This window comes from Pangasianodon hypophthalmus, chromosome 13 (assembly GCF_027358585.1).
Source record: "Pangasianodon hypophthalmus isolate fPanHyp1 chromosome 13, fPanHyp1.pri, whole genome shotgun sequence".
Classification (NCBI taxonomy): domain Eukaryota; kingdom Metazoa; phylum Chordata; class Actinopteri; order Siluriformes; family Pangasiidae; genus Pangasianodon; species Pangasianodon hypophthalmus.
The window spans coordinates 21,192,511-21,214,348 of record NC_069722.1 but is presented as its reverse complement, the minus strand read 5'-3'; the positions used below and the strand labels follow the sequence as shown (position 1 = coordinate 21,214,348).

At 38.5% G+C, this 21,838-nt stretch overlaps 1 protein-coding gene across 1 annotated transcript in view; it reads left to right on the top strand.

Moving 5' to 3' along the window:
- Positions 1-21,838, top strand: part of LOC113528290 (putative methyltransferase NSUN7) — a 54,597-nt gene that overhangs the window by 15,234 nt on the left and 17,525 nt on the right. Inside the window, exons 3-10 of the mRNA XM_026916763.3 lie at positions 3,686-3,744; positions 10,089-10,228; positions 13,134-13,286; positions 14,539-14,722; positions 15,586-15,847; positions 15,949-16,092; positions 17,517-17,618; positions 21,815-21,838. The exon at positions 21,815-21,838 is cut by the window's right edge and continues 97 nt beyond it. Of these exons, the coding sequence (XP_026772564.3) occupies positions 3,686-3,744; positions 10,089-10,228; positions 13,134-13,286; positions 14,539-14,722; positions 15,586-15,847; positions 15,949-16,092; positions 17,517-17,618; positions 21,815-21,838 (1,068 nt within the window). The remainder of the gene's footprint in view (positions 1-3,685; positions 3,745-10,088; positions 10,229-13,133; positions 13,287-14,538; positions 14,723-15,585; positions 15,848-15,948; positions 16,093-17,516; positions 17,619-21,814) is intronic.

The window sequence follows — 21,838 nt, the reverse complement described above, 5'->3', positions numbered from 1 at the left end:
ATGGTTCCATGTTTCCTGGTTTAAATGTTCAGTCTTTCTTGATTTCCATCTTTTTTGGTTACCTTCTTTCCTGGTTTCCTTACTTCCTGCAGTTTTCCCACATTTACTTTTTTTATTTAGCTGTCTTCTGTGCTTTGTAGTTTCCATGTTCAGTGTTTCCTGGATTCATTATTTCTAGGTTTTGTGGGTTTCATGGTGGTTCCTGGTTTAGGTTTTCAATGTTTCCTAGTTTTCCACCTTCCATATTTCTAGGTTTTGTGGTTTCCTCTTTTTGGTATCTCATTTTTGTCTCATTCTACTTCCTGTGTTTCCTGGTTTTAGTGTTTCTTGTTTCCATGCTGTGTGTTTTTTGGTGGCATTGTTCAGTCACAGCACCAGGGTCCTCAGTTGAATCCTGAGCTCAGGTTGAGGATTGTGTTGAGTTTCTGTGTATGTTCTCCCAATGTTAGCATGGGTTTCCTTCAGGTTCTCCAGTTTCCTCTCACCTCCCAAAATCTTGGTGTGCTGACTTCAGTAAATTGCACCTATGTGTGAGTGAAAGTGTGCATGGTGCCCAGTGATGGACTGTCATCCCATCCAGGGTGTATTCCCACCCTAACACCAAGTGTTCCTAAAATTCCGGATCCACAACCCTTTCCAGGATAAAGACCTTACTGAAGATGAATGAATGAATGAATTGAATCTCAGCCTGCTTATTCTCTGACACACACTTTGAATAATCATGATTTCTGGAAAAGCCTGGTCCTTGGTCCCAGCTGCTTCTGGCTCTGCAATGTTCCAGCCACTGATTAACAAGCGAGACCTGTTTAATATGAACCTGCAGAATATTACAGACTTCACATGCCTTTAATGTTGGCCAGAGTTCAGTGTGTGTGTGTGTTGTTGTGTGTGTATCGTTTTTGTTCTGTTAGCAATGCTGTACATCATTAGCCCAGTGGTAGCTCAATAAGTAGCTTAAATTGTTAATAAGTTGGAATGCAGTGGCAGGGCTTAGCCTACAGCAGTGATTAAGTATAAAGTAATGTAGATAGAAGGAATGTCATGTAAATGTTGGTTGCAAATGTTATTGTTAGAGTGCCTAATTGTCATGTTTGTGTACACACACACACACACACACACACACGCAATGTGAAGAAGCATTTGGCCTACAGCCAAAGCATTGCATCCAGCCTTACCAGCCTTACTTACACATAACTCTTATGTCCTGACACCCACCCATCACTATCAAGACAGTCGTGTGTGTGTGTGTGTGTGTGTGTGTGTGTGTGTACATGTGTGCGCGCATTCAATCTAGAAAGTGAATTTATGATATAACATTTATCTCCAGTATCACTTGGCCCATAAGATTTTTGCCCCCCACCCCCACCACATAACACATTGAAACACACGCACACACACACACACACACACACACACACACACACACACTACTGTCTTGATAGTGATGGGGGGTGTCAGGACGGATGAGTTATGTGTTTGGGGCTGTCGTCGTGGCAACTTTTCCACTCCAGTGATGGACACAGGGTCACATCACAGCTGTCAATGAAGATAACGTGCACATACACACTCGCACGTGTGTGTGTGTGTTTTCTCCTAGACTGCATTTCTCTCTTCTATCTATCCCTATTTCTTCCTCTTGTTCTCACTTTCTTTCTGTTTTTTAATTTTTTTGCTGCACTGCATTCTTTTCTTTATTAATAGCTTGTAAATTTCCTCTCTCTCTCTCTTTCTCTCTCTCTCTCTCTCTCTCTCTCGATTTCTTTCTTGTTCTTTCTCTCCCTCAATTATCCCTCGTGATCTCCTCCTCTCTCATAAACCATTCTCTTCCTCGTTTCCATTTCTTTATTTCCCCTTTCTCTCTCTCTCCATCTCTCCAATCTCTCTCTTTATTTCTCACCTGTGATAAATAGTTTTCTTGTGTCCTGTCTTTCTTTACCCCGTCACTCTCACTCAACCTTTCTTTCTTCTCATATGCTCTTTCTCTCTCTCTCTCTCTCTCTCTCTCTCTCATTATTACCTCCTTTCCTCCCCCTTCCCTTCTTTATTGCTCGTAAAATCCCATTTCCATTCCCTTTCTCTCTCACTTTCACGCCTCAACCTCTTCTCTCCTACGTCATGTGCTTTTTCTTGTTCTCTTATTTTTATGACGTGTAATCTCCCCCTCTCCTTCCCCTGTCTTTCTCTTTATTACTCATAAAGTCCCTCTCTCTCTCTCTCCTCTCATCAAATATTCTGTTTCTCTCTCTCTCCTTTTTTTCGTGTTTTTCCCAAGTGCTCTGGGAGACGCCGCTATTTTACGAGCTCTCGTTCCAGCCCGTATTCTTCAGACGGAGTGGAATAAAAGTGCATGAAATCACAGATCACTCTACATCACTCTGACTGGTTAGGCTGCAAATGCCAGTTCACGAGCGCACAGTAAAATCTGCATGTTTTGAAACTTCACAGTGCTCCAGACGCTCGCTGTTATTTTCCATAGTAATGTTTTGACTCATTACTGCAGCTCAGAAAACTACAAAATGGTGACAAGACCTCATTTTAATATCTGAAATGTATAGGGAGCTACTGGTTTATATCTGCACACTTTATTACAACATTACACATTTGTAATTAGGAAGTCTTGAATTATGGGTGTTGTAGTCGTTCCATGAATAAAGCTGTTCAAATCTTATAATTTAACCATGTTTCTTAAAAATATAGTCAGGGATTGGGGCTGTTTAGGGCTGTTTCAAGTACAGCCCTAGCCATAGTGCTGCAAAGACACCAGTAATGATGTAATGAAACACAGCCTGGACTGCAGTTACATAATATTTTTGTGATCGGCTAGCAGGAGCTAGCTGTTTTTAGCCGCAACATTAAGACTTTCCAACATGGTGAAGTCTTCAGGACTTCCTGTGTACTTTGCTTCATTTTAGCTTCAATTTTCTTTTGTCTTGTTACCTTCGAGAGAGAGAGAAGACAGAGGCTAGTGGGGTAACTGTTAAAACAGAAATGATGACAAGAACTAACCTGTTTTGCAGCTGTTTCACAATATTATATGTAACTATAAATGGATAAAAAGTATCATGTGTCATTCTTTTGGTCCTCCCCCCTTCCGCCCATTTCCTCACCAAAACACATCTACATCTTTTCAAACTGCTGCTCATGCTGCATTATAGGGCAGTGAAACATACTCAGTGAAAAATGCTGTCTGCCCTCTTCCACATACATGAGCTACACAGATGCCCACGATTGGCTAGTGCTGCTGTGATTGACAGTGGAGAGAGCATATGCCATCCCTCCTACCCAGAGAGCACAGCCAATGGCTGTGGCATTGTCGAGACTGAAACTTGCAATTTCCCAACAATGAAAATAAAATGGTTAGCACTGGCAAATTGCTCTGGTATAATCATAATAAAGCACTTTGGGACATGCTGTGAAAGGAAAAAAAATAATCAAATTGGTAACAGTAACTCCACTTTATTACACCACCCTGTCGCTGATTATTTTCCTATAACACCACGCCCTCAAGTGTTTTATTCCTTACATTAGAGTTCAAGCTTATTTGATGGATTGTCACGTAGCTAAATACATCTATGCATCTGTTTCAGTTTCATGTAATAGATTCTTCAGTAACATGGAGCAACTGTGCGTAGTGTTTGATTTAGAGTTATTAATGTTTATTTAACGGTGATCTTATCTTACTCAGATCAGGAGCTGTTGGAGGACATCATGATCGACAGCAGCTTCTATTCGTCTAAGCCAGTGGTGAGTGTGAAAGTAGAAAACACCTAAATGTTGTTTTATTAAATATGGCAGGTGTGTTAAAATGGATCTGTTTCACATTTCCGTGTTTGTTTCAAAATGTTTCAAAAGGCAGCACATAAGTCTATAGCTAGCATTTTTTAAAAAATCGGACTCTGTGAAAACCACCTAAAACACCTAAAACATGGAGTATATCCTCTCGATTTGAGTGGAAAGGTAACGATAAACAGATAAGATGAATTACATGTCGTTCACTAATCAATAAAAAAAATTGCAAATTTTGGAAATTGGAAAAAAAGTGGAATAAGGTGCTCCTTGTAATTTTTTCAGCACTTGGCCCAATGGACAGTTATCTTTTTTAGTCTAATAGCTACCAATAGCTACCAATAGTGTGTTTGAGCTGGTGGCAATATTAACTCATTTTGCAATAATGATAAAAATACAATTAATTTTGCAGCCCTACTCTGTGTCTGAAACACTCATTTTTTAAAACTCATGCACATTTGAAAACTCTAGCACTGATGCACCTCATATACGAGTACTACGTTAGCATCACCAGGGTGATTTATGGTGCCTTTTGGGACAAGGCCTTTGTGCTAAACACCCCTCTAATTGTGATTGAAATGCATGGAAGTTGCAAAATAAATCTTTTGATGGGGTGTTAAAAAGTTTTTTGGAGTGCAGAGACACACATACACACACACACACACACACTTTGACTGCAGAGCGAAGCAGGAAGTGTATTTTAGCATTGAGTTATTGCTGTTGGTGCGACTTTGACTGCATAACCGATTAATCTTTCATCTGACTTACAGTTAATCACGCACTGCATTTTATCCGCCAGCCAAAAGTCCATCTGGCCTTATTAATCATTAAGGTTTGTGTGTGTGTGTGTGTGTGTGTGTGTGTGTGTGTTTAAAGAGCTAATGAATGATTGGTGTGCTCTAGCAGCACTCCTAATGGAGTAATAATATTACCGAGCACGCCATGTTGAGTCGTGCTTGTGTGTTTCCAGAGCTGTGAGCTCTAATTCATTACCTGTTTCACTAGAAGGTTTTTTTTATATCAGATAAAATGATCTTTGCTTTAGGATAGAAATTCTCTTTTTACTCCTTGAGTAAACCAGGGGGTAGAAAGACCATATCTGTAGTGAATTTGATTATAGACAGTAATGTATAAACATGCTGAGACTAAATCCCCATGGGCGGCTATGAGATATGAGGTTATATAAGGGTGTACACCTATTCAGAAGCCACATGTCAAATTGATTCAGTTGTTGGTTTTTTCTTTTCTTTTAGCTATGTTTAATTGCTGGAGGAAATACAAAGGATGTACTGCCGTACTCACACTCTGAGCACTCTTTCAATGCCTTAGTTTCTGATATAATGACACAAGATTCTCAATTTTGAAAACTATGCCTATTTAAGGATTTATCAACCTTTGTGTAACGTGTGTAAATGTTTTCGTACGACAAACCAAACAAAAAATTTTCGCCAGATTACCAAAAGTTTCAGTAACGCTGATTTTCTACGTACTCATGTTGATTAATTCCAATCAGCCATAAATTATGGACCGCAGTTACAGCACAGCTGGTTTACATTTAGCCACGCCCACAAAACTCCATAAAAGGCAAAGCTCACAGAGAGCTGAAGTGGCTAATCTTCCAGCAATGCAGGTCAGTACATAGCAAAAAAACATCTTAGCAAGTGAAAATTTCTTCAATATAGTTGAAAGTATCTAGTATTTCTTATTATAAGATTACAATTAACCAAATATAAGAATATTAACCCTATTTCTAGACATCTTTACTCATTTCAAGCAAGAAAAAGTTGTGTTTTATTGGCAGATAATGTTAACTTTAATGTTAAGCCTTTGCTTCTGGAAAGATCAAAATTATCTGCCATAAATGGTTAATAATATGTTCTCCATAAATATATATTTGGTTCACTGTAATCTCATAATTTCCAATTACTAGATAAACTTTATATTCAAGATATTTTCACTTGCTAAGATGTCATATTTTTTGCAGTGCAGCGTGTTGGTTACCACAGACCCACACAAACGTTTCCTCATTTGTAAGGGTGCCATTACTTTTGTTCTTATTGAATAATTAGTTTTATTAGTTTTAATTTATGGATTTGTTTTGGATTGCATTCTTTCAAGTCATGAGATAATATGAAATGGCAGCACAACATTTCACAACATTTTCACCAAATTTGTGTCCGTAATTGATATAAATAAACAATTTAAACTTGACAGCGTGATCTGTATATAAAATCGCAGTAACTCATCGCCAGTGAGAAAAGTTGAAACGGATCAGTCGATAGCTCTAATAGGATACAAACTTTTTTCAGAACTTTCTCATTTTCAATACCACGTTTTTTCGTTTCTTGTGTAAATGCTCCTGTGACCGGAATAAATATATTCGTATCCAGCTTGAAAAACAAGGCCCCATCAATGGATATTCACTTAAATACAAGGAAAAGGGAGGAAAAAGCATATTTAATATGATGTCAGGAATTGTTTTCCACCGCAAATCCACCGTTTTACACCACAACTTCCTCCTGTCAACGGCGGCACACATGATTGTGTTTGGCAGATGTAATATAGAGAAATAATGACCAGAAATAAAAAACACACAGCAAAGCTTTTACTGAATGTCAGCTCAATATTTCAGCCTGAAGCCCTATAGCAATGCCTGCTGTCATGTCATTTAAAATTCAAACTTTTATGAAATTTACAACGGCTACGTAGTGTAAAAGCTGCAGTTTAAAAATCTCATTGGAATCATTAAATTATAAACATGATCACAGTGGCAATGCATGTTCATAACAACCAGTGCATAATACTGCAACATTATTGAAATGGCTTGAGATGATGGGAAAAAAAATACAAAATTATCCAATCAACTATTTGTTCTTGATCACAATGGAGGAAAAAAATGTTCTTGCGATTGCCCGCTTAAAAAAAAGGTGGGATTTAAAAAAAAAGAACGAAAATTTATAAATACATCTAATATCAGTCTAATTATTTTATTTAGTTATAAGTTTAGTCATTTGACAAAAATATTCTGTAAATGTTCTATACTCATCAATATAGCATTTTAGTGTTTCAAAGCTTTTCATACCTGTCCCTTAGTGTTATAGACGCCAACATGATACTATATATGAAAAAAAAAATTGTTTTGGAGATCGTTTTAATTTTAAAGTTTATTACTTCTGGGAAAAAAATAAATATGACGATTTATATCTAGACAAAACTTTGTGATCGTCCACAAAGTGAAATGCTCTTTAGGTTTTATGGCCCGTCCCCAGTGGGTCTTGCTCTATAGTAGTAGCCCGTTGGCTGCAGTAGTAGCTTTAGCTACTACATTAACATGCATGTTTAGCATTAAACATGCTTTGTTTATGCATTTTTTGGCTGTGCGTCTTACTCTAAAAACTCTACTCCTTTTTCCAGTCATGGCTTGTTTGAGGAAAAATGGTTGGGGTCTATGCATTTTGAAAAGCGAAGAATTTGTAGGTTGCAGTTAGTAACAGTCACTTTTTCAGAGGTGGGGCTCCGAACATGTCGCTTCCTGAGACTGAACAAGAATACGATTCTGTGTTTATACACTGTTGAGATACTCCATCAGTAAGTACATAAAAGGCTCTTGATAATCTCTTCACTGTTCTCCAGATGTATGTAGCTAGTGCTATCAGGGTTGTTTAGTTTTCAGAAGGAAATACAGAATCAAATAGTAGCTAAGAAGCCATTTCATGACCAAGAATATTCTTCAATAATTTATCACTGTGTGAATTTGTGCCATTGTCGAGTCAAGAGATTTACTTTGCCTGCAAATATGATTATATAAAGTTCAAAGATGGAACACCTATTCTTTATTCTCACGGAAAGAAAGATCACACATGAGGAGATCATTCTCTCTGTTACTATACTAAAGTATTATTATGGCATATTTATACTTTACTTGAGTATTATGGAAATTGAATACTTGTACTCTTACACTAACAAAATTACAAAGGTCTCGTCTTCTTTCCTCCAACCAATTAGTGTATGCTATATATCAAGAGAATGGGCTCAGTTTAGCATCCAATCCTTTTAGTTTAGCATCCAATCACGTTCATCAGTGTAGAAAATAACTATCAAGAATCGTACCAATTCATCATCTGTAGTGAGTTTCTCATGTTATACAATGAAGTTAGTGCTATAACTAGCTGTGTGCATTTGAATATTTTGATATTCCACCGTACTGTAGATTTGAACTTGAGGATAAGTGCCCTGGCCCTACCTCAGTAAAACGCTTCATTATGCTGGAGTAAGCAAACTCACATAAAATGATGCGTCTCCTTTACCTCCCTAAAAAGCATGAACAACATCTAATTTGAAAAAGCATGTTGAAGTAAATTTCACTAATTTCCTAAAACTAACTGGCTCTGTTTGACTAAGTTAGCCTGGTTTTGGACTACCTTCAGTTCCAGTGGATGAAATGATTGGTTAGTCAGAAAGTCAAATTCTAGCTAATGGTAAATGTTGCAGATTTACAGAGACTGAATGCTGTTTTCAGTCATGACGTCGTTGCTATAGAACAAAAATAATCTTCTAAAAGTTTTAATTTTATTTCATAATGAAAGTAACTTTTCACCTGAAAACATGTCATTCACTTAAAAAAATATTTTTTAATACTTGCGTACATTGAAAAGTAACTTTTTACTTTCACTTGAGTACATTTTTTGGCTGAATACTTCCACCTTTAATTGAGTTAGATTTTGATACATATCTGTGCTTTCACTTAAGTATAATTTCTCCGTACTTTATCCACCGCTGACAACAGGAAAATGCAGGGTGTTTTTTTTTATTATTATTATTATTATCATTAGGGGTGAGCAATATGGCAAATATATCATATCCCAATACCGGAAGACATCTTAACAGTAGACAATGTGTATCATGATATCGAGATCTTGGTTCTGTATTTTTCCATTTTAAGGATTCAAAACAGTACAGAGTTTGTAACTGCTGTGAAAAAAAAAGTTATAAAGAGATGTTGTGATAGCTGTTATATCTCAGAAAAGTGTACTGTGACAAACTATCACAATATCGATGTTATATTGTCATATAACCCAACACTAATCATCACACCCCTAGAGTGAGCTGTCCATCAGATTTGATGAGGGAAGTCTCAGCTGTCTGTGTGATAAATGACTGTAACACTGTGTGTGTGTTTGTGTGTGTGTAGGGTGTGGTTAGACTGCTTGAGGCATGGGAGAGGATGCACTCACACATTCACACACACACACACACACACTCCAGAGACAAAATATGGCCATGGTGAATGATGAATTTTCATGTGTTATGAGTTGGCGGGTTGTTACACTGCATCCTGGGAGAGAACATAAAATCACCATGCACATTTTCACTTTCTGTCTCTCTCTCTCTCTCTCTCTCTCTCTCTCCTCTCTCCTCTCTCTCTCTTTCTCATTTTCTTTCACTCTCTCTTCTTTAAGACTTGTTTTCTCATTCCTTAGCTCTGCCAAGCTCTCTTCACACAACACAAACATGCACACACATAGAGCTTTACTTGAGCCTGAGATTTTGAGCACAAGCTCACTGTAGCCTGGGAACAGATTTTGAATCCAGCCTTATTTTCTATAGCCTGAAAATAAAACCCCAAATACGTAAAAATTCTAAGCAAACCATCATCAACTACATCCATGAATAAAACCCCACCTTCATAATTATAGCTTTTGTTACATTGTAGTGACTATCGTCAGATAACTGAAATCGGTAATTAATACAATTTTGTACCACAGCAAACTGCATGTGTGTGTGCTCGTATGTATAATAAGTTTCAGCAGGACTCCGTCTGTTAGCTTAGTGCTTAGCCACATCCCATCAGGCAATACCGTTGCTGGGCGACATGCGGCGTGGAACCTCAGAGGTCCTGTCTGCGACCTTGGTAAAGCACACACGAGACAATAAGAGAACAGAAGAGGAGGAGGAGAGAGGGAACTCTTTCAGAATATCTAGTTCTGTCGTAATTTCAAAATACACGAGCGTAGCAATGCATTAAGAAGTTATTATTCTGTTTGAATAATAATATGTGTTTTTCCTGAATAAACATTTTAGGCAGTGTGTTTTATTATGGTGTGATTTCTGTTCACTTTGTATCACCTACATTCTACTTCAAAACAGACAATGATCCATGAACAATCCTGAACCATGAAAATCCTCTCAAACCTTCTCATATCAGATATATACCACCCAATCAGATGTATATCACATCAGTATATCTTATATATGGATGTAAATATATGAGTGTATGTTTGCTCTCTCTCACTCTCTCTCAGCCGGATGATCTGATGAGTTTGGTGGCCGTCATGTTGTACGACTTGCAGGACCGTAAGTTCCTCCCACGTGAACGACCGGCCAATCGGAACAAGCAGGAGGAGGTGGCTAAGGTCAGGGAAGTGGAAAACTGTCTGCTCAGGTAATTGGACAAAGACAATCACATCACAGATGCAAGACTGAAGACTGAAAAGTTTAAGATGGTCATACTGAGCTTTAAAACACTGTTCTGTCACTTATATTAAGTGCTAAATAATCTGAGATATAACTACTGTACAAGCATCCAGGTACTAGATTTAACTTTGGATTGATAACAGTAACTTTGAAGTGACAAGAGTTGCATTGCAGTGATGTCTGTAACCTTGGGGTGATGTCAGTAACTTTGCAGTGATGTCAGTAACTTTGCGGTGATGACAGTAACTTTGTGGTGATGACAGTAAGTTTGCAGTGATGTCAGTAGCTTTGTGGTGATGTCAGTAACTTTGCGGTGATGACAGTAGCTTTGTGGTGATGTCAGTAACTTTGCAGTGATGTCAGTAACTTTGCGGTGATGGCAGTAGCTTTGCGGTGATGACAGTAGCTTTGCTGTGATGAGAGTAACTTTGGGGTGATGACAGTAACTTTGCAGTGATGTCAGTAGCTTTGTGGTGATGTCAGTAACTTTGCAGTGATGTCAGTAGCTTTGTGGTGATGTCAGTAACTTTGGGGTGATGAGAGTAACTTTGGGGTGATGACAGTAACTTTGCGGTGATGGCAGTAACTTTGTGGTGATGACAGTAACTTTGGGGTGATGAGAGTAACTTTGGGGTGATGACAGTAGCTTTGTGGTGATGTCAGTAACTTTGTGGTGATGAGAGTAACTTTGTGGTGATGTCAGTAACTTTGTGGTGATTACAGTAACTTTGTAGTGAAGAGAGTAACTTTGGGGTGATGACAGTAACTTTGCGGTGATGACAGTAGCTTTGTGGTGAAGAGAGTAACTTTGCGGTGATGTCAGTAACTTTGCGGTGATGTCAGTAGCTTTGTGGTGATGACAGTAACTTTGCGGTGATGAGAGTAACTTTGTGGTGATGTCAGTAACTTTGCAGTGATGTCAGTAACTTTGCGGTGATGTCAGTAGCTTTGTGGTGATGACAGTAACTTTGCGGTGATGGCAGTAACCCAAAGATGAGAGTAACTTTGTGGTGAAGAGAGTAACTTTGGGGTGATGACAGTAACTTTGTGGTGAAGAGAGTAACTTTGTGGTGATGAGAGTAACTTTTTGGTGATTACAGTAACTTTGTGGTGATGACAGTAACTTTGCGGTGATGGCAGTAACCCAAAGATGAGAGTAACTTTGTGGTGAAGAGAGTAACTTTGTGGTGATGAGAGTAACTTTGTGGTGATTACAGTAACTTTGTGGTGATTACAGTAACTTTGTGGTGATGAGAGTAACTTTTTGGTGATTACAGTAACTTTGTGGTGATGACAGTAACTTTTTGGTGATTACAGTAACTTTGTGGTGATTACAGTAACTTTTTGGTGATTACAGTAACTTTGTGGTGATTACAGTAACTTTTTGGTGATTACAGTAACTTTGTGGTGATTACAGTAACTTTTTGGTGATTACAGTAACTTTGTGGTGATGACAGTAACTTTGCGGTGATGACAGTAACTTTGTGGTGATGACAGTAGCTTTGTGGTGATTACAGTAACTTTATGGTGAAGAGAGTAACTTTGTGGTGATGACAGTAGCTTTGTGGTGATTACAGTAACTTTATGGTGAAGAGAGTAACTTTGTGGTGATGACAGTAGCTTTGTGGTGATTACAGTAACTTTATGGTGAAGAGAGTAACTTTGTGGTGATGACAGTAGCTTTGCGGTGATGTCAGTAACTTTGGGATGATGAGAGTAACTTTGGGGTGATGACAGTAACTTTGTGTTGATGAGAGTAACTTTGTGGTGATGACAGTAACTTTGCGGTGATGTCAGTAACTTTGGGGTGATGAGAGTAACTTTGGGGTGATGACAGTAGCTTTGTGGTGATGAGAGTAACTTTGGGGTGATGACAGTAACTTTGGGGTGATGAGAGTAACTTTGGGGTGATGACAGTAGCTTTGGGGTGATGAGAGTAACTTTGTGGTGATGACAGTAGCTTTGTGGTGATTACAGTAACTTTATGGTGAAGAGAGTAACTTTGGGGTGATGACAGTAGCTTTGCGGTGATGTCAGTAACTTTGCGGTGATGTCAGTAACTTTGGGATGATGAGAGTAACTTTGGGGTGATGACAGTAACTTTGTGTTGATGAGAGTAACTTTGTGGTGATGACAGTAACTTTGCGGTGATGAGAGTAACTTTGGGGTGATGACAGTAGCTTTGTGGTGATGAGAGTAACTTTGGGGTGATTACAGTAGCTTTACGGTGATGTCAGTAACTTTGTGGTGATGACAGTAACTTTGGGGTGATGACAGTAACTTTGTGGTGATGTCAGTAACTTTGCGGTGATGTCAGTAAGTTTGTGGTGATGACAGTAGCTTTGGGGTGATGAGAGTAACTTTGGCGTGATTACAGTAGCTTTACGGTGATGTCAGTAACTTTGTGGTGATTACAGTAACTTTGGGGTGATGACAGTAGCTTTGTGGTGATGAGAGTAACTTTGGGGTAAAGGCAGTAATTTTTGCGGTGATGTCAGTAACTTTGGGGTGATGTCAGTAACTTTGGGGTGATGACAGTAGCTTTGGGATGATGACAGTAGCTTTGGGATGATGGCAGTAGCTTTGGGATGATGGCAGTAGCTTTGGGATGATGTCAGTAACTTTGCGGTCATGGCAGTAATTTTGCGGTGATGAGAGTAACTTTGTGGTGATAACAGTAACTTTAGGATGATGACTAACTTTGTGGTGATAACAGTAACTTTGCTTTGTGTCCAAATTACACCACCCTGTCAGTGATTATTTTCCTATAACATCATATCCTGAGTGTTTTATTCCTTACATAATGCATGATTTGAGACAGAATGACAGATTCATGTCTCTCGCTTGTAAAGTTTGTTGTTATTGTGTCTCAGGTTTAAGACGAAGCTGGCGGCATCTTTAGCGCGCTGCAGAATCAAACATGACCTACTGAACATCGACTGCATGCTGCCAGAGAGCGTCAGACAGAGGCAGAAGAGGGGGTCCAACCTGCCCATCTACGCCTGGATTAATACACTGCGTGCCAGGTACACACACGCACAAACACACACACACACACACGAGAGAGAATGAGAGAATCTGACCTGAGTCACAGTTTGAAATAAATAACATTGCAAGTCCTTTATGACATGCTGCCTTAAGGTTAACTGGAGGATGTGGAATGGAGTGTGTGTGTGTGTGTGTGTGTGTGTGTGCGTGCGTGTGTGTGTGTAAAATAGTTTATTGTCCTGTTTTGCTGCTGGGATTCCATTAAGGCTGTTCTCCTATGTTTAACCTCCATTCCACACTGACGCATCTTATTTCATACAGATCTGTGTGTGTGTGTGTGTGTGTGTGTGTGTCTGTCTAGGGGTCGTAGCTCATGCGAGCCCTCAGGCACGCTGACCATGGGCAGATAAATCGTACTGAACCACAGACAGATGCAATCAGAGCTTGTGGACGACACACACACACACATACACACACAGATTTCTCTCTCCATTTTTAAAATTCATGCTTTGTACTTATGAATGCTTTTCTTTTTATGAATCATTTGACAAATTTGTGACTGAACTAAAATTCTGTAGACACGCCTTACCAATCTAGGCCCTGATTTAACAATCCAAATAAAGAGGTTACTTTTCCTGTTCACATGAAATTGCGCATATAGATAGTTTGTATGTTGTAGGTGTCTTAATAGTATTAATTTCATCACATGCAAAGTAAAGAGAGGAAACAATATGTATATTTTTGTGTGTGCTATTTGTTCTTGATGCAGCAAGTTGAGATCTCTGGAGACTCCCAGAAGAATAAAGGGAAACTTGCTACATTCGCATATTTACTCGTTCAGTATCACACTTATTAAAAAGCTTGTGGCGAAATATTGTTCAAAATACAATAGGCCTCATTTATCAATCGTTTAATAAAGTTGTGTGTAAATGTCTGCGTAAGTGAAATCGAACTGAACATTTCTGCCAGTTTCAGAAAAGCTGGTTTCCTTCAAACTCATGTTGAGCATATGTTGATCACTCATAAATTGAGAAGCCTGTCAACAATACAGCTCATTTGCATTTAGTGACACCCACAAAACTCCATGAAAGGTAAAGCTGGAAAAATGAAAATGACTACTAAACTACGAAAGAAAGGAATTTCTTGGAAGTGGCAGTGGAGGTTGTTATTCCTGTCCTGTACATCATTGAAACATACACTGCCAAAGAGAATGCAATATACACTTTGTCATCATTTATTTAGGTCCACATTCTTATATAAACTTCTTACAAAAACCTTTTCTCTGTGTAGTATGCAGGAAGTGTGTGAGGTGTTGAAGACTGCAGGTTTCTCCCATGTGAAATCCATCACACAGTTGGAAGGACAGACATTCTGTGAGGACCTACACTGCCTCGACCTGCTGGTGTTTCCCATGTGTGCGAAAAGAGAACTACAAAAAACGAATCTGCTGAAAGATTGCAAGCTCTTCATCCAGGTACATATACATTTACACTATAAACACGTGACGCTCATGCACTGTTCCTGGGCAACGTACTGATCTCTCTCTGTGCACTAGGGATATATCTGGTATCGGTAATTAGTCCAATACCATACTCATTTACACATTCTAATATGCAAAAAAATGCTTATAATTGCACACACACAAAAGTATTCGTGATCATGGAGAAGTGAAACGAACGAGCACTTCAGTTCTGCGAGCACTGAGCACTCAGATGCACACACTTCCTTTCTTCACTCTTCACTCACAAATTCATCAAGCGTTGAACTTTTTGGAAGCTAAGATAGGCACAATCGTCGATACTTTTATAAATTAGTGATGGGCAAATAGTAAGTGAACCATTTCTTGTAGCAGTAAAAGAATCATTCTTTTCAGTGAGTCAGGTGAATTGATTCATTAACATTAGTTATTATTGTTGTCATAGTATGTGCCTGACTGAAATTAATTACCAAATATTTTAAATCAATAACAAATGGGTATGTGTTTGCGATAGTTAGTTGAACCTAATATCTAGCTAGCTAATATTGGACTGTGTTAGCCAAACATAACTAGCTAGCTAATAGCTCTGTAAGGTAAGGCATTCATTTGAGCTAAGTGTTAAACCTTATAGTAAGGAATTTTAGCTAACATAAATAGCTAGCTAGCTCATAGCACTAGTTATTGCCGTTTTTACCTAAACATAAATAGCTACATAGTGGTTCACCAAGGGATTGTCATTGATGTTCTAAATAGCTAACTGGCTACCTATTAATAGCTATTAATCGTAATGTTGTGGGTTTTTTTTTTTGTCCTGTTGTTTTGTCATTGACTCGTCATGTATGCTTTTGGTGTGTTTGTAGGATAAGTCGTGCTGCGTAGGTCCGTGGGCATTGCGCCCGTTTTTGGCTTCGGATGGAGACGTGATTATGGCCGGATCTTTCTCCGCAGCAACTGTGGCTCATACAGCTGCCATCGTCACTGCTGCACACACTCTCATACACACTTTTCCTCACTCCAGCAAACAGGCTCGCAGCAGCATGCGGGTGTTTGTGTGTGTGGGGGAGTGCTCGAGTGTTCAGAGAGATGAACTGCAGGAGGTCCTCAGCAGCATGGGCTGCAGCAGTGAGTGTGTGTGCTTCAGATATGAATAAACATTGCCTTTAGAGTTACTGAAACAGTGCATACAGCATACATGTGTGTGTATGCGTGTGTGTGTGTTTCAGATGTGAAGCTGCTACCTGAGGCTTTCCACAATCTGGATGTGTGTGACACACGTCTGCAGAAGGTTCAGCTCATCCTGCTGACTCCGCAGTGTTCTCTCTCTGCAGTCTCAAACCCTGTAGACTACCTGCTGCGGGAGAACGGAGGTACACACACACACACACGCACACAGTGTACATGTACAGTCAGGTACCAAAGTACACCACCAGGAACTCCCTGTTCACTTTCAAAGCCACAACACAAGGCATTGTGGGTATTGAATGTGTTAAAGTACATCATTTGAGCATCCATTGTGAAGTTTACGTTAACACCCACCGTTGATTGCTTTCCTGAACCAGCACATCCCAGAGTGTTTTATTCCTCATATACTACAGCAAACTGCCAAACATTTTTTATTTAACAGAGAACGCGACATCATACATTTTATCCATTTATAGTTACAGCTATTGTTGTGGAATGTATGTGAAACTAGTTCCTGTTAACACTTGTGTCAGCAGCTATAAACAGTCCTTCCCTCACAAGCCTCTCCTTTTCTTCCACTTGAAGTTAATAAGACAAAAAAATTGCAATTTGTCATGTTCCTGAGAAACCGCGAAGTATTCTGAATTCTGAAAACTTAAAGTTACGGCTTTACCACTGACTGTTAGAAAGAGCTACACTTCACCTTATTATTCTTATCAAAGATTACGCACATTTTAAGTCTGTTTATGTGGAGCATTCACAAACTAAAGTTAGGTAGTTAGCTAAACAAAACGTTAAAGTCGAATGTTTATTTAAACTATGTAAACTATGGTCAGTGGGTGTAACATCGTCCGTTTTATATATATATATATATATATATATATATATATATATATATATATATATATGTATATATATATATATATGCCATAAATATTTGCAACAAATATTGAGCACAAATTTGTATTTTGTATTACTATTTCCCAAATGTATTTGTATTTATTGTAATTATTTATTTATTCTATTTGTATTACCTCAGCTCTAGGCTTAGATTGAATTTTTTTTTGTTGGATTGGTTTTGTTTTGTTCTTCCTATGTATTGTAGTATTGAATAAAACCTTTATATCACACTAATTTCCTAGTGTTTCATCACACTTTACAGTTCTATCCCACTATAAATTTAAAATATAATTCCATATTTACCTCTAACTTCTGGTTGAACTCCATTTGAGCCTCATCAGAGTTTCCTCTGGGACTCAGCCGGAGCTGGAATTCTGTCCTCCATGTTGTTTCATCTTTAATGAGTGGGACACATGGGATGCTGCTTTGGAAGTCATTTATCCAAAATACAGAAGCGTAGAAGACAGCTGTCCTTACACTGCCTTATTAATGGGCCCACTCTTAAAATTCTGCCTACTTAGGCAGCCTCCTCCCAAGTGAACCACTAGGCGAGTGTGTGTTCATGATAACAGCGTTATGCGTTGATTATCTCTGTAATATTGTATAATCAGCACATGCCTAATTTCACTGTAGTCACACAGATGAATATTGACATTAATGTGGTGTGTGTGTGTGTGTGTGTGTGTGTGTGTGTGTCTGTGTGTTTCAGACAAAGAGCTGCTGCAGGATCTGTCCCAGGGCTCTGTCTCGCAGTCCAGACTGCACACACTCGTCTCCGAACAGAAGCGAGACCTTCTGCATGCCCTCAGCTGTAAGTGTGTGTGTGTGTGTGTGTGTGTGTGTGTGTGTACCACATTTAATTAATTAGTTAACTCCAGAGAAGGAAAGTTTAATTGGAAGTTTGCATTGACCTAAAAATTGATTTGGACCCAGAACTGTAATGAAACTTTATAACACACCAATGACACACACACACACACACATTTGCTTGCTCTCTCTCTCTCTCTCTCTCTCTCTCTGTGCCTCATGATCTCTTCTTCAGTTTCATTATTCTGTGTTCACTTTTTTTTTTGATGTGCTGCGTAACGACCTCACATCTCTAGAGAACAGGATAATCCTGCGAAGGTGTGTGTGTGTGTTTGTGTGTTGTTAGTCAGAGTGTTATCGAATGTATAGGTCTCTCTCTGTTCCTCCATGCAGCTTGTTAAAGTGCTGTTAATTAACAAGCAGGTGCTGATCAATTTCAGCCAATCAGTAAAGAGTCGGACTCGCTCTACTGCTGCAGTGTGTGCGTATGTGTGTGTGTGTGTGTCTTTGTGTGCATACACACCCAGGAAGACGCAGCATCAGCAGAATTTTTCTTGTGGCCATGCAGAACGTCCATACACACAACACACACACTCACACACACACGTTGGCTAGCCTCGTGCTTATCTCACACAACTGCATAATCATTAGCTATGTTTACATGCGTCTTAATAATCCAGCTGATAACTTAAAGCTTCATTACACCCTTCACCTAAATCGAAAGCTCAATTTCTATCTGACGGAAAGAGATGGATAAACCTTTTAATTATCTATAAACTATAAGAATAATCTCAATGCAAAGTTTTAAACCTAATGAGTTTCTTAATGTGAATGTTTACATACATTCTGTATGTTATAGATTTCATAGATAGATAGATAGACATGAATAATTTAATTAAAATGTATAAGCATCAGTACCACATGAACATTTCAAAGCAGGACACAATTTTATCTCATGTCCATTTTGTTAAGATGGACATTATATAAGGAATAAAAAATTTCAGGGCATGATGTTGTAGCAAAATAATAAATGACAGAAGGGTGTAAAGATGGTTGTGTTACTGTTACCACCCTGAAAAATCATTTTCCTATAGCATAATGTCGCAAAGTGTTTTATACCACAGCGACATGCATGTGATTCAAATTTTTTATTTATTGAAAAAATACTTTTAAATCTGTTTATAGTTACATTTAACATTTTCGAACATCCATTAAACAAGTTAGTTCCTGTTACCACTTATGTTATAGTAGCTATCAAGAGTCATTCCCTCACCAGCCTGTTTTTTTTTAAATCACTATTGAATTAAATAAGACAAAAAAAAATTCATCACAAGAAACTGCAAAGCCGCCTTCTGTTCTAAAGATATTCCTGTATAGGAAAACTTTAAGTTTCTCTCTTATATTTACAAAGTGCTGACACTGGAGACTCCTTCCAAGATGGTTAAATAAGCATCCTCACACTTTCAAGTCCATGTGAATTAGCTGTTACCATAGAAATGATAATGTATTGCAACACGCACATTAATATAAACCTGTGATTTGTATTATAACTGGGAACTACTGTCAGAGCTGCTGTTATGGAAAGTTAATGAACAACTTCCGACCAATCAGAATCCAGAACAACTTCCAACCAATCAGAATCCTTTAAACTTGTGGTTTATTGACACCAGCAGGAAACTCATCTCGCTTCTTGTTGCTTGAAGGCATGGCCTGTACCACTGTCTTAAGGTTCTAATAAGAAATAGTAGTAGCCAAACTGTGCTTGTATTCTGCTATCTTATCCAATCCTTCAATGTTTTACGATTTGGGCCTGCATTAAAACACTAAGTGTTCTAGATACATCCAAGGACTAAGATTCGCGATTATCCCATAGATTAAGACTGTAAGATATGTAAGTGCTGGAAATCCAAACTCACATAAAAATGCTGAGAAGAAGGGTAGAAGTTTGGTTTAGTGCTAGGGAACTGAGTCTTAAAGGTTTAGTTTGTCTTGAAGTCTGTCAGTAGCGTCTCGCTGAATCTCTGCTTAAGGGACGTATCAGTGGACAGATAAATCAATGACTCAAGCAAATTCTGCTGGCTTTGCAGAGAAAGGATTCCTTATCCATTGTTCAGTCTTGTGCATTGCTGAGTTTTCTGGAAAGTATTCCCCAAACTGTCAAGATGAGCCTGAAAATGTGGTGTTAATGAAGTACTCCTCTAGTCAGTGGCAGCTCCTCTATAGGGGCAGGTGGGGCAGAGCCCCACCATATATATATAGGTTTCTAGATGTTATGCAATCATTGGGCAGCGATCTAACTGCAGTTTAGCTCACTAGAGTTATTACTGCACCTAATAGTCAAAAATGGGAACTACAAGAAGCACTAGCAGAGGCCCACTGGGGCAGGAATGATGCTGCCCCATGCTTGCTCTCTGAATGTTTTGTTTATGAATAGGGAGGGGCAGGGGGCAGGACAGTTAATGATATTACCTGTTCTGATTTTTGAAACCACACCTGCTGTGTTAAACACTGCTGAATTTCTTTTTAAAAATCCACTTAAACATTAGTTATCAAAATGAACACTGCCATCTTTTTAGTCCAAAGTTTTCAGTCTTTTCCCCAATTAGAAAGAATGTATAAAGACGTGTTCGAAACTTTTGCGCATCTGAAAGCTGGATGAGCTAAATTTCTCTAAATTAAACAGTGAGGTGGCAGTGCTGGGGGCACTGTCTTTTAGACTAGACTACATCTTCCTGTTCTCTTGCTGAAAATTGGTGTATATATTGTAGTTGGTCAAGTTCATTAAACTCTTGCTAACTCTCAACTTTGTATTATGGGATCAGTAGATAGTAGCCTATAGCATAAGTCAAGTGTGATAGCCTCTCAATCAAACTTTGTGTGAGGCTGTGATGTTGTTAATTTCATCCTTCCCCATGAAAATCTGTGGTCATGAGTCAGTGTTCTTGATATGCAGAGAACTTTTCACATTCACTCCTCAATTTTCCTCATAAAGAATTTTTAGTTGAGACGTTTGTTTGTCAGCCAGATATGCCTGTCTAGCGAGCTATATATTATCAGAAAAAAAGTACCTAATGCGGACTTGCCTTCTATTCGATTAGCAGTATATTGAAAAGTTGCTTGTTTGATTTCAGTAGGAATAATTATACAATAGACCTGCAAAGTATGCACAGACTATCATCATAATAGGTAGACACAGTTTTTCCAGTCAGTCTCATGCTCACGTATATACATGTATATGTCAAAAAATGAAAAGATTCAATGAAAAATACCCACCTGATTTAAGCGCAGTAATCACCTGCATTCAAGTATATCCATATATATAATATAGCTAGACAGGACAACTTTTCAATAAGGTTTTGTCCGGTGAATGTCATAATAACTCCACTTGATCAGCTATACATCCACAAAATCCATTCCTTCCTTGAAAAATGAACAGAACTCTTTTTGAAGACGCTGTCTCAGTAGCCATCAATGCCGTCCCTCCTCTCTGAGCAATTACTAAAAGACACGTTTTTCATTGGCGTTAAATAGCACACACAAATAGCATACGCAAAGTAATTTGTCAACTTTGATAAATTGCAGTGGTAAAGTCTTCTCGTGTAAAGACGTGGAAAAAGTCAATACCAGCCTCTCCAAAGATGACGCTTCTTTTTTTCTGGCACATTTTTATGAAAGATCACCAAGGACGCTTCTGAAGAAACAGTAAAGTTCAAGAACTCTCTTGAATGAAGACAGTTCTTGGATAAGTTCCTGGCCTGACTTCCTGTCTCCACACACTGTAAGAGCTTTCACTGTGTGGCAGATTTCAGGGATTGATCTTGTCAGGAAAGCTTAAAGATACAATTTACTGACTGATAAAATACTGACAAAGCCCTGACACTGGAGACTCCTTCCAAAAATCTTTTCACAGAAACCTTCAATTATGGAGCGTATGTCATACAAGCGTCTGTTGTAAGTTGTTACTATAGAAACGATAGTAATGTATTAAAGCAAGTGTATTAATATAAACCTGGGAAACCTGTGAACATCTTCTGACCAATCAGAATTGAGGATTCAACAGCACTGTGGCATCATATAATTACACTGTGCCTGTCCTGTTAAATACTACTCACTACTGTTTCAATGATATTTCATGAGCAGACAGTTATGATTTTGTGTATCACGCAAATGTCTTCTGTTTTTTGCAATATTATTCCCCAGTTCCTAAAGTGCGAGTCGTGGTGT